The sequence below is a fragment of the Coregonus lavaretus genome, assembly GCF_964263955.1.
Source record: "Coregonus lavaretus genome assembly, chromosome: 11".
NCBI lineage: Eukaryota > Metazoa > Chordata > Actinopteri > Salmoniformes > Salmonidae > Coregonus > Coregonus lavaretus.
In genome coordinates, this window is record NC_139998.1 from 29,343,692 (window position 1) to 29,356,370 (window position 12,679).

At 42.7% G+C, this 12,679-nt stretch overlaps 1 protein-coding gene across 1 annotated transcript in view; it reads left to right on the top strand.

Moving 5' to 3' along the window:
* LOC311137235 (FERM domain-containing protein 4A-like) overlaps window positions 1-12,679 on the top strand; it is a 137,805-nt gene that overhangs the window by 77,714 nt on the left and 47,412 nt on the right. The window contains exon 4 of the mRNA XM_084171617.1: window positions 1,201-1,293. Coding sequence (XP_084027743.1) covers window positions 1,201-1,293 — 93 coding nt within the window. The remainder of the gene's footprint in view (window positions 1-1,200; window positions 1,294-12,679) is intronic.

Genomic DNA, 12,679 nt, shown 5'->3' on the forward strand with positions numbered 1-12,679 from the left:
CCTTTGGTCTGATGAGTCCAAATTGGAGATTTTTGGTTCCAATCGCTGTGTCTTTGTGAGACATGGTGTGGGTGAACGGATGATCTCTGTATGTGTATATCCCACCGTAAAGCATGGAGGAGGAGGTGTTATGGTGTGGGGGTGCTTTTCTGGTGACACTGTCTGTGATTTATTTAGAATTCAAGGCACACTTAACCAGCATGGCAACCACAGCATTCTGCAGCGATACGCCATCCCATCTGGTTTGGGCTTAGTGGGACTATCATTTGTTTTTCAACAAGACAATGACCCAACACACCTCCAGGCTGTGTAAGGGCTATTTTACCAAGAAGGAGAGTGATGGAGTGCTGCATCAGATGACCAGGCCTCTACAATCCCCCGACCTCAACCCAATTGAGATGGTTTGGGATGAGTCGGACCACAGAGTGAAGGAAAAGCTGCCAACAAGTGCTCAGCATATGTGGGAACTCCTTCAAGACTGTTGGAAAAGCATTCCAGGTGAAGCCGGTTGAGAGAATGCCAAGAGTGTGCAAAGCAGTCATCAAGGCAAAGGGTGGCTATTTGAAGATCCTAAAATATAAAATATATTTTGATTTGCTTAACACATTTCTGGTGACTACATGATTCCATATGTGTTATTTCATAGTTTTGATGTCTTCCCTATTATTCTACAATGTAGAAAATAGTAAAAATAAAGAAAAACCCTGGAATGAGTAGGTGTGTCCAAACATTTGACTGGTACTATAGCTAGAGAGAAACACACACATGCACACCCTAGTTCTGTCTCTCTCTGTTTCTCCCCCAGTCCCTCGGCTCTATATGATGTAGCTTTGTTGTTTCTGTGTTTGTGAGCTGAGAGAGCTGAACTCTGTCCACTCTGAACAAGAGAAAGAGAAAAATGCAGGGTTACCAGGGTGACAATCTGCCTCTGCAGTTTGTATCCCCTGTCAGAGAGAGAGAGAGAGAGAGAGAGAGAGAGAGAGAGGCTATAATATTGCAGTATCTTTACATTGTTGAGAAGATTTTTCAACTACAGTACATATTAGGTTATACCTACTTTTACATTTCATGCTCAGTCACCACAAGTCAGTTCTTTAGTTTGTTAACTCCCCATTGGTCAGTTCTGTAGTGTACTGAGATTGACTCCTCATTGGTTGGGTGTGTGGTTTGCTAACAGTTCATTGGTTGTTGTGTCTCCAGAGGTCATTTCAGCTGGCTGCAGTTGGACCGGAGGGTTCTAGAACACGAGTTCCCCAAGAAGTCTGGACCCATCGTCCTATACTTCTGTGTCAGGTATGGTCACATCATGCAAGAACACACACAAGCACAGCACCTACATGTACTGGACCTACATACAGCAGGCACACACACATGCACACAGTCAGACAGACGTCTGCACACACACACACTACCGTGGCTCTGTGAAAAAGGCAGACAATAACTCTATAAGACTATATGAGAACACCATTCATAATTCAGTGATAGTTGTCTAGCTATTATATATTAGCCACAGTGTGTCTGTGTGTGTCAAGTGTTGAATAAGATGTTGTATCCCTGTAAAGTGGTGCTTCTGCTCTGATCTGACTCACAGTTAAGTAGCAGGGTTATAAAACCATTCCTTTCTCCTGCCAGTCCATTTGTATTGCTCTGACAAAGGCTGCTCTCTTACATAACACACATCCTGAGCTTGTGTGTGTGTGTGTGTGTGTGTGTGTGTGTGTGTGTGTGTGTGTGTGTGTGCACTCACTTCTCCATGAGGTCATTGTAGTGGGAAGAAAAGGTACAGGATCTGAAGAGAATGTGTCTGACCTTTCTATGCAGCTGAGGGCAGGCTACACACACAGTGCTGAGCAGTGTTGGTCAGTACTTCAAAAGTCCCTATGATGTCTTCTATGCTTCAGGGACTGGTCATTCCTTAGCAACATATTTAGCAACCCGATGCGTTGGAGACACAGAACAGCTAACGATAAGTGTCTCCAAAAGGGTGTCCGACGTCATTTCCACCTACCATAATTGCTTTGATGTGTATGGGGTATTGTATTATTGTATGGGGTATTGTATTATTGTATGGGGGTGTATTGTTCAAACAACAGATCACTATCAAATACATTACCTTGTGTTCAGGGTGAATGAACCAATGTCTAGCCATCAGTACAGATTAATTAGTATTATACTGTTGCTATTACCTCTGTTATAGCCGCTAATAATATATCCAGTTACTCCATAGGCCCACACACAAATACACATATGCATTCAAATGCTTATTAATACAGTGCAATTATACACAACACACATTCACACACACACACACACACACACACACACACACACACACACACACACACACACACACACACAAACTGACACACAGTCACACAGATACAGACTGATGAAACTGCAATCAGTCTATTATCAGTCTTCACTGAATCCATTATCAGTCTTAACTGCCCAGAGCAGCCGAGTGTGATAAGCTGTGTGTGTGTGTGTGTGTTTCAAGTTTATTTACAATATTTACAAGTGTTTTGGGGAAGGGGGATTTGGGGCAAGTGTTTAAATTGTGCAGTATTTAGCAATCATAATGAGAGTCTGGTAGCAACCGTTGTGTGTGTAGCATGAATGTACTATATATTGTGTGTGTGTGTGTGTGTGTGTGTGTGTGTGTGTGTGTGGATGAGTGTACAGTACCAGTCAAAAGTTTGGGCACACCTTCTCATTCCAGGGTTTTTCTTTATTTGTACTATTTTCTACATTGTAGAATAATAGTGAAGACATCAAAACTATGAAATAACACATATGGAATCATGTAGTAACCAGGGATGCACCGATATGACATTTTTGCCCGATACCGATAGCCAAAAAACCCGATAACGATAACCGATATTTAACATTTTAGCGGCCTTTTAAGCATTCTAGTACAGTTAAATAGTTGAAACAAGGTGTCATATGTTCATTTGTGCAGTTAGGAACAGATTGTCTAATAACTTGTAAATGAGAAAAATGACAAATCCATGAATGTATTTTATTGCACAACAGATATTCATGACATAAATATTTTAGCTGCCCCACATTACAAAGATTGTTAAGTTGTTGGTTGCTCTTCTTACTATCCAATATTGACTGTATGGAGAAACTTAAAAATGCTTTGAAATAAATATTGGTTTAAACTAAAATGCAGTTAATCATTTTAGCTTTAACTGCGTGCACAAACTACTGTCTCTAGGCTATGTCATAAACTGCTATAAAATGGCACAACTTAAACTTTTCAAATGTGCTCAACTGACTTGACTAGTAAAAAGTGAGCAAATTTACAACACATCTCATCTTTCATTTAGGAAATTTAAAAAATAAACAAAAGAACAAAACTGCTTTGTTTTAAATTAAATGAAAATCTTGACCTATACCAGCCATGAATAAACAACAGAAAAGCCATTGGGCTAAGTAAATTTTTTCCAGTGACTCTAGATGGCTGGGTTACAATATGACTGCCCATTTACAATTTTAACATTTGGGGGAGGTTTTTCTTCACAAAGAGGACCTGCTCGGCTTTGTCACAATAGAGTGTTTCTTTTTTCATCTACAATGTGTGAAACTGCACTGAAAAGGTGCTCACTGTCCACACTAGTACAGGGAGCACCAAGATACTTGCACGCAGCTTTACCTAGGATGGGAAACGGTGCTTGTTACTTCTCTAGTATCCAAGTGCATCTTCATTCCTGGGAATAGTAGGTTCTGTCAGGTATGCTAGTATCTGCAAATAATGGGAAAGGGGGGGTTAGTACATTTAATACAACATATTGCATTATTCTTGCATTCCAAAGGATCATTAGGCACAGATCAACTTTGGCAAATGTTGGCCGATGTAGTAACAGAAAATGAAAATACAACGCGTCTCTCTCTCACAGAGATACACACACTGACCAAAAAGTTATTTTGTTGGCATTTACGTATGTCCCCATTACCAGTAAAACATAATCAAAACCTATTTATTTCACGTACTTGCTGTACTCTTTTGTTATTTCTTCAGTCGTTCCATTCTCAACCAGGATATCATCATACATGTCAAGCAGTGAAGTTTCAGCTCTGTCTGTCCGTGGTCTCTTCTGTCATGGTTCCTCTTCCTCGGTGCGCACTTTCACTGTGTCCGTTTCCATCTTGTCCAGCTGTATCTGTAACATTTCACGTAAACCCTGTTACTTGTCTGCATCGAAGTAGCAGTCCTTGTACCTAGCATTGAGCATGGTGGCGACACAGTAAAGAGGCTCAGAAAGAATGCCACCGAATCGCTTGTTCACAGCCTCTAGAAGAGTACTTTTGCATGTTTTAACCCCACGGTCTGTGTCGACAGTTCTGTTGAGCAAGCGTTTCAATCCCATGACAGAGGGTATCACGTCTGCTGCAGACGCAGTTGATGAGCTTATTTCTCGAGTCAGTTGTTTGAATGGAGCTAGGAGTGTGTTAATGTTTTCAATGAGAGGCCACTGGTTTGTACTGATTGTTGCAGGTAACTCATATTCGGCTGCATACACGCCAAGCACTCATTTTTGTTCCAGCAGGCTCTCCATCATGTAAAAAGTACTGTTCCATCTGGTGGAAACGTCTTGCTTAAGCCTTTTCGTTTTCACTCCAAGCTGCTCCTGTATTGCTTGCAGGCAGCTGTATGCTAGCTGTGAGTGTTTAACATGATCCACTATCTTCCTACCTGTTGCCACTGTGTCAGATATGCTGCGTTGGGCCAAAACACCTTCGTTCACAGCAAGTTGCAGCGTGTGTGCCATGCATGGCAAACTGGCAACTCCGCATTCTTCCAAAGCCTTTGTCATGTATATTATCACGTAGCACAGCGTGTACTTTTCCTTGGGGATTTTCCAAGTTTCAAACATGTTCTCAAATGCCATTGAAATGGCAGCAGCAGTATGAGAACCAGCACATTCTTGAGCATGCAATTCGGCTTTCCTCAGTACGAAATCCTTGTCGACCCACTGTGCTGTCAGACTCAGCATGCTTATGGGGCTGACATCGCTGGTCCAAATGTCAGTCGTGAAGCTAATAGCAGTTAGCTCATGGATGTGCGTTTCAACAATACTGTGTAACTCCGGTAGGGCAACATCTGAAAAATAGTGCCTACTTGGTGTAAGGGTTGGTGTGACCCAGGTGCGGTGCAGGATAGACAGTAGGCAAGGATGGTGAAACAAGGATATTTACTAGTGGTCCAAAACCCAGAATACAAAACAACGGACTATACACAAAAACAAATGAGGAGCACATACAGTGCCTTGCAAAAGTATTCATCCCCCTGGCGTTTTTCCTATTTTGTTGCATTACAACCTGTAATTTAAATGGATTTTTATTTGATTTCATGTAATGGACATACACAAAATAGTTCAAATTGGTGAAGTGACTTGAAAAAAATGACTTGTTTCATAAAATTCTAAAACATAAATAACGGAAAAGTGGTGCGTGCATATGTATTCACCCCCTTTGCTATGAAGCCCCTAAATAAGATCTGGTGCAACCAATTACCTTCAGAAGTCACATAATTAGTTAAATAAAGTCCACCTGTGTGCAATCTAGGTGTCACATGATCTGTCACATGATCTCAGTATATATACACCTGTTCTGAAATGTCCCAGAGTCTGCAACACCACTAAGCAAGGGGCACCCCCAAGCAAGCAGCACCATGAAGACCAAGGAGCTCTCCAAACAGGTCAGGGACAAAGTTGTGGAGAAGTACAGATCAGGGTTGGGTTTTTAAAAAATATCAGAAACTTTGAACATCCCACAGAGAACCATTAAATCCATTATTTAAAAAATGGAAAGAATATGGCACCACAACAAACCTGCCAAGAGAGGGCCACCCACCAACACTTACGGACCAAGCAAGGAGGGCATTAATCAGAGAGGCAACAAAGAGACCAAAGATAACCCTGAAGGAGCTGCAAAGCTCCACCGGGGAGATTGGAGTATCTGTCCATATGACCACTTTAAGATGTACACTCCACAGAGCTGAGCTTTACGGAAGAGTGGCCAGACAAAAGCCATTGCTTAAAGAAAAAAATAAGCAAACACGTTTGGTGTTCACCAAAAGGCATGTGGGAGACTCCCCAAACATATGGAAGAAGTTACTCTGGTCAGATGAGACTAAAATTGAGCTTTTTGGCCATCAAGGAAAACGCTACGTTTGGCGCAAACCCAACACCTCTCATCACCCCGAGAACACCATCCCCACAGTGAAGCATGGTGGTGGCAGCATCATGCTGTGGGGATGTTTTTCATCGGCAGGGACTGGGAAACTGGTCAGAATTGAAGGAATGATGGATGCCGCTAAATACAGGGAAATTCTTGAGGGAAACCTGTTTCAGTCTTCCAGAGATTTGAGACTGGGACGGAGTGTTCACCTTCCAGCAGGACAATGACCCTAAGCATACTGCTAAAGCAACACTCAAGTTTTTTAAGGGGAAACATTTAAATGTCTTGGAATGGCCTAGACAAAGCCCAGACCTCAATCCAATTGAGAATCTGTGGTATGACTTAAAGATTGCTGTACACCAGCGGAACCCATCCAACTTAAAGGAGCTGGTGAAGTTTTGCCTTGAAGAATGGGCAAAAATCCCAGTGGCTAGATGTGCCAAGCTTATAGAGACATACCCCAAGAGAGAGAGTTGCAGCTGTAATTGGTGCAAAGGGTGTCTCTACAAAGGATTGACTTTGGGTGGGGGAATATTTACAGTGGGGGAAAATAAGTATTTAGTCAGCCACCAATTGTGCAAGTTCTCCCACTTAAAAAGATGAGAGGCCTGTAATTTTCATCATAGGTACACGTCAACTATGACAGACAAATTGAGGAAAAAAAATCCAGAAAATCACATTGTAGGATTTTTAATGAATTTATTTGCAAATTATGGTGGAAAATAAGTATTTGGTCACCTACAGACAAGCAAGATTTCTGGCTCTCACAGACCTGTAACTTCTTCTTTAAGAGGCTCCTCTGTCCTCCACTCGTTACCTGTATTAATGGCACCTGTTTGAACTTGTTATCAGTATAAAAGACACCTGTCCACAACCTCAAACAGTCACACTCCAAACTCCACTATGGCCAAGACCAAAGAGCTGTCAAAGGACACCAGAAACAAAATTGTAGACCTGCACCAGGCTGGGAAGACTGAATCTGCAATAGGTAAGCAGCTTGGTTTGAAGAAATCAACTGTGGGAGCAATTATTAGGAAATGGAAGACATACAAGACCACTGATAATCTCCCTCGATCTGGGGCTCCACGCAAGATCTCACCACGTGGGGTCAAAATGATCACAAGAACGGTGAGCAAAAATCCCAGAACCACACGGGGGGACCTAGTGAATGACCTGCAGAGAGCTGGGACCAAAGTAACAAAGCCTACCATCAGTAACACACTACGCCGCCAGGGACTCAAATCCTGCAGTGCCAGACATGTCCCCCCTGCTTAAGCCAGTACATGTCCAGGCCCGTCTGAAGTTTGCTAGAGTGCATTTGGATGATCCAGAAGAGGATTGGGAGAATGTCATATGGTCAGATGAAACCAAAATATAACTTTTTGGTAAAAACTCAACTCGTCGTGTTTGGAGGACAAAGAATGCTGAGTTGCATCCAAAGAACACCATACCTACTGTGAAGCATGGGGGTGGAAACATCATGCTTTGGGGCTGTTTTTCTGCAAAGGGACCAGGATGACTGATCCGTGTAAAGGAAAGAATGAATGGGGCCATGTATCGTGAGATTTTGAGTGAAAACCTCCTTCCATCAGCAAGGGCATTGAAGATGAAACGTGGCTGGGTCTTTCAGCATGACAATGATCCCAAACACACCGCCCGGGCAATGAAGGAGTGGCTTCGTAAGAAGCATTTCAAGGTCCTGGAGTGGCCTAGCCAGTCTCCAGATCTCAACCCCATAGAAAATCTTTGGAGGGAGTTGAAAGTCTGTGTTGCCCAGCGACAGCCCCAAAACATCACTGCTCTAGAGGAGATCTGCATGGAGGAATGGGCCAAAATACCAGCAACAGTGTGTGAAAACCTTGTGAAGACTTACAGAAAACATTTGACCTGTGTCATTGCCAACAAAGGGTATATAACAAAGTATTGAGAAACTTTTGTTATTGACCAAATACTTATTTTCCACCATAATTTGCAAATAAATTCATTAAAAATCCTACAATGTGATTTTCTGGATTTTTTTTCCTCATTTTGTCTGTCATAGTTGACGTGTACCTATGATGAAAATTACAGGCCTCTCTCATCTTTTTTTAGTGGGAGAACTTGCACAATTGGTGGCTGACTAAATACTTTTTTCCCCACTGTATGCATGCTCAAGTTCTGTATTTTTGTCTTATTTCTTGTTTGTTTAACACAAACAAATATTTTGCATCTTCAAAATGGTAGGCATGTTGTGTAAATCAAATTTACATTTACGTCATTTAGCAGACGCTCACTTACAGTTAGTGAATGCATACATTTTCATACTTTTTTCATACTGGCCCCCCGTGGGAAACGAACCCACAACCCTGGCGTTGCAAGCGCCATGCTCTACCAACTGAGCTACACGGGGCCCACATACAAATGCTACAAACACCCAAAAAATCCATTTGAATTCCAGGTTGTAAGGCAACAAAATAGGAAAAATGCCAAGGGGGGTGAATACTTTCGCAAGCCACTGTAGGTCTCCAAAAAACAGGCAGACAACAAACAATACGAAATACTAACTCTGACCGGAAAAACACAATGACACAGGGAGAACACTTCTCGAGTACCTGTAACTCCGTCACGTGATCCGACACTGATACGTACTGCTTGACATCAAGGAACTAGCAGAGAAAACTGAGCAAGGGAACACAGGAAAGTGAGGGCATAAATACACAGGTGAATAAGATAGTCACAGGTGACACCAATAGGCAGATAATTAGTCCCGACTGTGAGTGAGCCTATGGTTGTCGAAGGATGACACCTAGTGGGTCGCTCCAGAACTGCGACCCACTCCTGTAACAACTTGGTAGTGTGTACCGGGGCTAGAGGTGCTCGACCAGTCAGTGAAAGCCAACATCATCCACGACAGAGAACGGTTGTGTCACGGATGCTGCCGAGGCTGCCCCTCCTCCTTGCTCGGGCAGGCTTCGGCGTTCGTCGTCACCGGAATACTAGCTGCTGCCGATCTATGTTCTATGTTTCTATGTTGCACCTGTTGTCTATTGTTACACACCTGTTGCCCATTATGTGATTACTCCTTCCCTATTTAACCCAGTGGCTCCCAATGTGTTTTGTGCATGTTTGTTTTTCGTTTTGTGTGTCGTTGGTGAGCGGGTTAGTTCCTCCCTGTGTGGAGGTATTCTGTTTTGTTGTCTTTACTTATTTCAGTAAAGTACGTTTCATAGAGTTCTGTGTCCTGCGCCTGACTTCGATCCACCGCATTACTCTGACACTCGTGACAGATTGATTGTCAAGGGCAATGAATGCCATTATCTTGGCGTTAATGGATTTAGCCTTTGAGTTGTCTCTCTGAATTTTTCTTACTCTTTCAAATGACTGCTTGACTTGAACTTGTTTAGTTGTTGGAAGTGAGCACTTAGTTTTTTTCTGCTTTTGTTCTAAGTAGTCGCTGAACGTCTGGGGGTGATGCACTTTCAAGTGAGTAATTAGGTTTGTGGTATTGAAAGATTTCACTTTCTCCCCTCCTCTGGAAATAATAGCAGCACAAATGTTGCATATGGCCTTTCTGTTATCTTCCTTTGAAACTTCTAAATAGATCCACACAACAGACATTGTGGGCTAGGTTAGGAATGCTGTGTTGCACGTGTAGCGCTGTATTTTCCGTGGCGTCATTACGTCATCTACCTATGTTATACAGGTATGCACGTCAGCGTTGACATCGGTTTTACACATTTGTTGGCATTTTTAGCTAATATCGGCCGATTCCGATATGCTTACCGATACATCATGCATCCCTAGTAGTAACCAAAAAAGTGTTCAACAAATCAAAATATATTTTATATTTGAGATTCATCAAATAGCCACCCTTTGCCTTGATGACAGCTTTGCACACTCTTAGCATTCTCTCAACCAGCTTCATGAGGTAGTCACCTGGAATGCATTTCAATTAACAGGTGTGCGTTGTTAAAAGTTAATTTGTGGAATTTATTTCCTTCTTAATGCGTTTGAGCCAATCAGTTGTGTTGTGACAAGGTAGGGGTGGTATACAGAAGATAGCCCTATTTGTCCATATTATGGCAAGAACAGCTCAAATAAGCAAAGAGAAACGACAGTCCATCATTACTTTAAGACATGAAGGTCAGTTAATCTGGAAAATGTCAAGAACTTTGAAAGTTTCTTCAAGTGCAGTTTCAAAAATCATCAAGCGCTATGATGAAACTGGCTCTCATGAGGACCACCACATGAAAGGAAGACCCAGAGATACCTCTGCTGCAGAGGATAAGTTCATTAGAGTTACCAGCCTCAGAAATTGCAGCCCAAATAAGTGCTTCACAGAGTTCAAGTAACAGACACATCTCAACATCAACTGTTCAGAGGGGACTGCGTGAATCAGGCCTTCATGGTCAAATTGCTGCAAAGAAACCACTATTAAAGAACACCAATAATAAGAAGAGACTTGCTTGGGCCAAGAAACACGAGCAATGGACATTAGACTGGTGGAAATCTGTCCTTTGGTCTGATGAGTCCAAATTTGAGATTTTTGGTTCCAACCGCCGTGTCTTTGTGAGACACAGAGTAGGTGAACGGATGATCTCTGCATGTGTGGTTCCCACCGTCAGTGATTTATTTAGAATTCAAGGCACACTTAACCAGCATGGCTACCACAGCATTCTACAGCGATATGCCATCCCATCTGGTTTGCGCTTAGTGGGACTATAATTTGTTTGTCAACAGGACAATGACCCAAAACACACCTCCAGGCTGTGTAAGGGCTATTTGACCAAGGAGAGTGATGGAGTGCTGCATCAGATGACCTGGCCTCCACAATCACCCGATCTCAACCCAATTGAGATGGTTTGGGATGAGTTGGACCGCAGAGTGATGGAAAAGTAGCCATCAAGTGCTCAGCATATGTTTCTCATGAAGCTGTTTGAGAGAATGCTAAGAGTGTGAAAAGCTGTCATCAAGGCAAAGGGTGGCTACTTTGAAGAATCTCAAATGTAAAATATATTTTCATTTGTTTAACACTTTTTTGGTTACAACATGATTCCATATGTGTTATTTCATAGTTTTGATGTCTTTACTATTATTCTACAATGTAGAAAATTGTAAAAAATAAATAAATAAAGAAAAACCCTTGAATGAGTAGGTGTGTCCAAACTTTTGACTGGTACTGTATATACAGTGGGGAGAACAAGTATTTGATACACTGCCGATTTTGCAGGTTTTCCTACTTACAAAGCATGTAGCGGTCTGTAATTTTTATCATAGGTACATTTCAACTGTGAGAGACGGAATCTAAAACAAAAATCCAGAAAATCACATTGTATGATTTTTAAGTAATTAATTTGCATTTTATTGCATGACATAAGTATTTGATCACCTACCAACCAGTAAGAATTCCGGCTCTCACAGACCTGTTAGTTTTTCTTTAAGAAGCCCTCCTTTTCTCCACTCATTACCTGTATTAACTGCACCTGTTTGAACTCGATACCTGTATAAAAGACACCTGTCCACACACTCAATCAAACAGACTCCAACCTCTCCACAATGGCCAAGACCAGAGGGCTGTGTAAGGACATCAGGGATAAAATTGTAGACCTGCATAAGGCTGGGATGGGCTACAGGACAACAGGCAAGCAGCTTGGTGAGAAGGCAACAACTGTTGGCGCAATTATTAGAAAATGGAAGAAGTTCAAGATGACGGTCAATCACCCTCGGTCTGGGGCTCCATGCAAGATCTCACCTCGTGGGGCATCACCAGGCAGGACCTCGTCAATGACCTGAAGAGAGCTGGGACCACAGTCTCAAAGAAAACCATTATTAACACACTATGCCGTCATGGATTAAAATCCTGCAGCGCATGCAAGGTCCCCCTGCTCAAGCCAGCGCATGTCCAGGCCCATCTGAAGTTTGCCAATGACCATCTGGATGATCCAGAGGAGGAATGGGAGAAGGTCATGTGGTCTGATGAGACAAAATTAGAGCTTTTTGGTCTAAACTCCACTCGCCGTGTTTGGAGGAAGAAGAAGGATGAGTACAACCCCAAGAACACCATCCCAACTGTGAAGCATGGAGGTGGAAACATCATTCTTTGGGGATGCTTTTCTGCAAAGGGGACAGGACGACTGCACCGTATTGAGGGGAGGATGGATGGGGCCATATATCGCGAGATCTTGGCCAACAACCTCCTTCCCTCAGTAAGAGCATTGAAGATGGGTCGTGGCTGGGTCTTCCAGCATGACAACGACCCGAAACACACAGCCAGGGCAACTAAGGAGTGGCTCCGTAAGAAGCATCTCAAGGTCCTGAAGTGGCCTAGTCAGTCTCCAGACCTGAACCCAATAGAAAATCTTTGGAGGGAGCTGAAAGTTCGTATTGCCCAGCGACAGCCCCGAAACCTGAAGGATCTGGAGAAGGTCTGTATGGAGGAGTGGGCCAAAATCCCTGCTGCAGTGTGTGCAAACCTGGTCAAGACCTACAGGAAACGTATGATCTCTGTAATTGC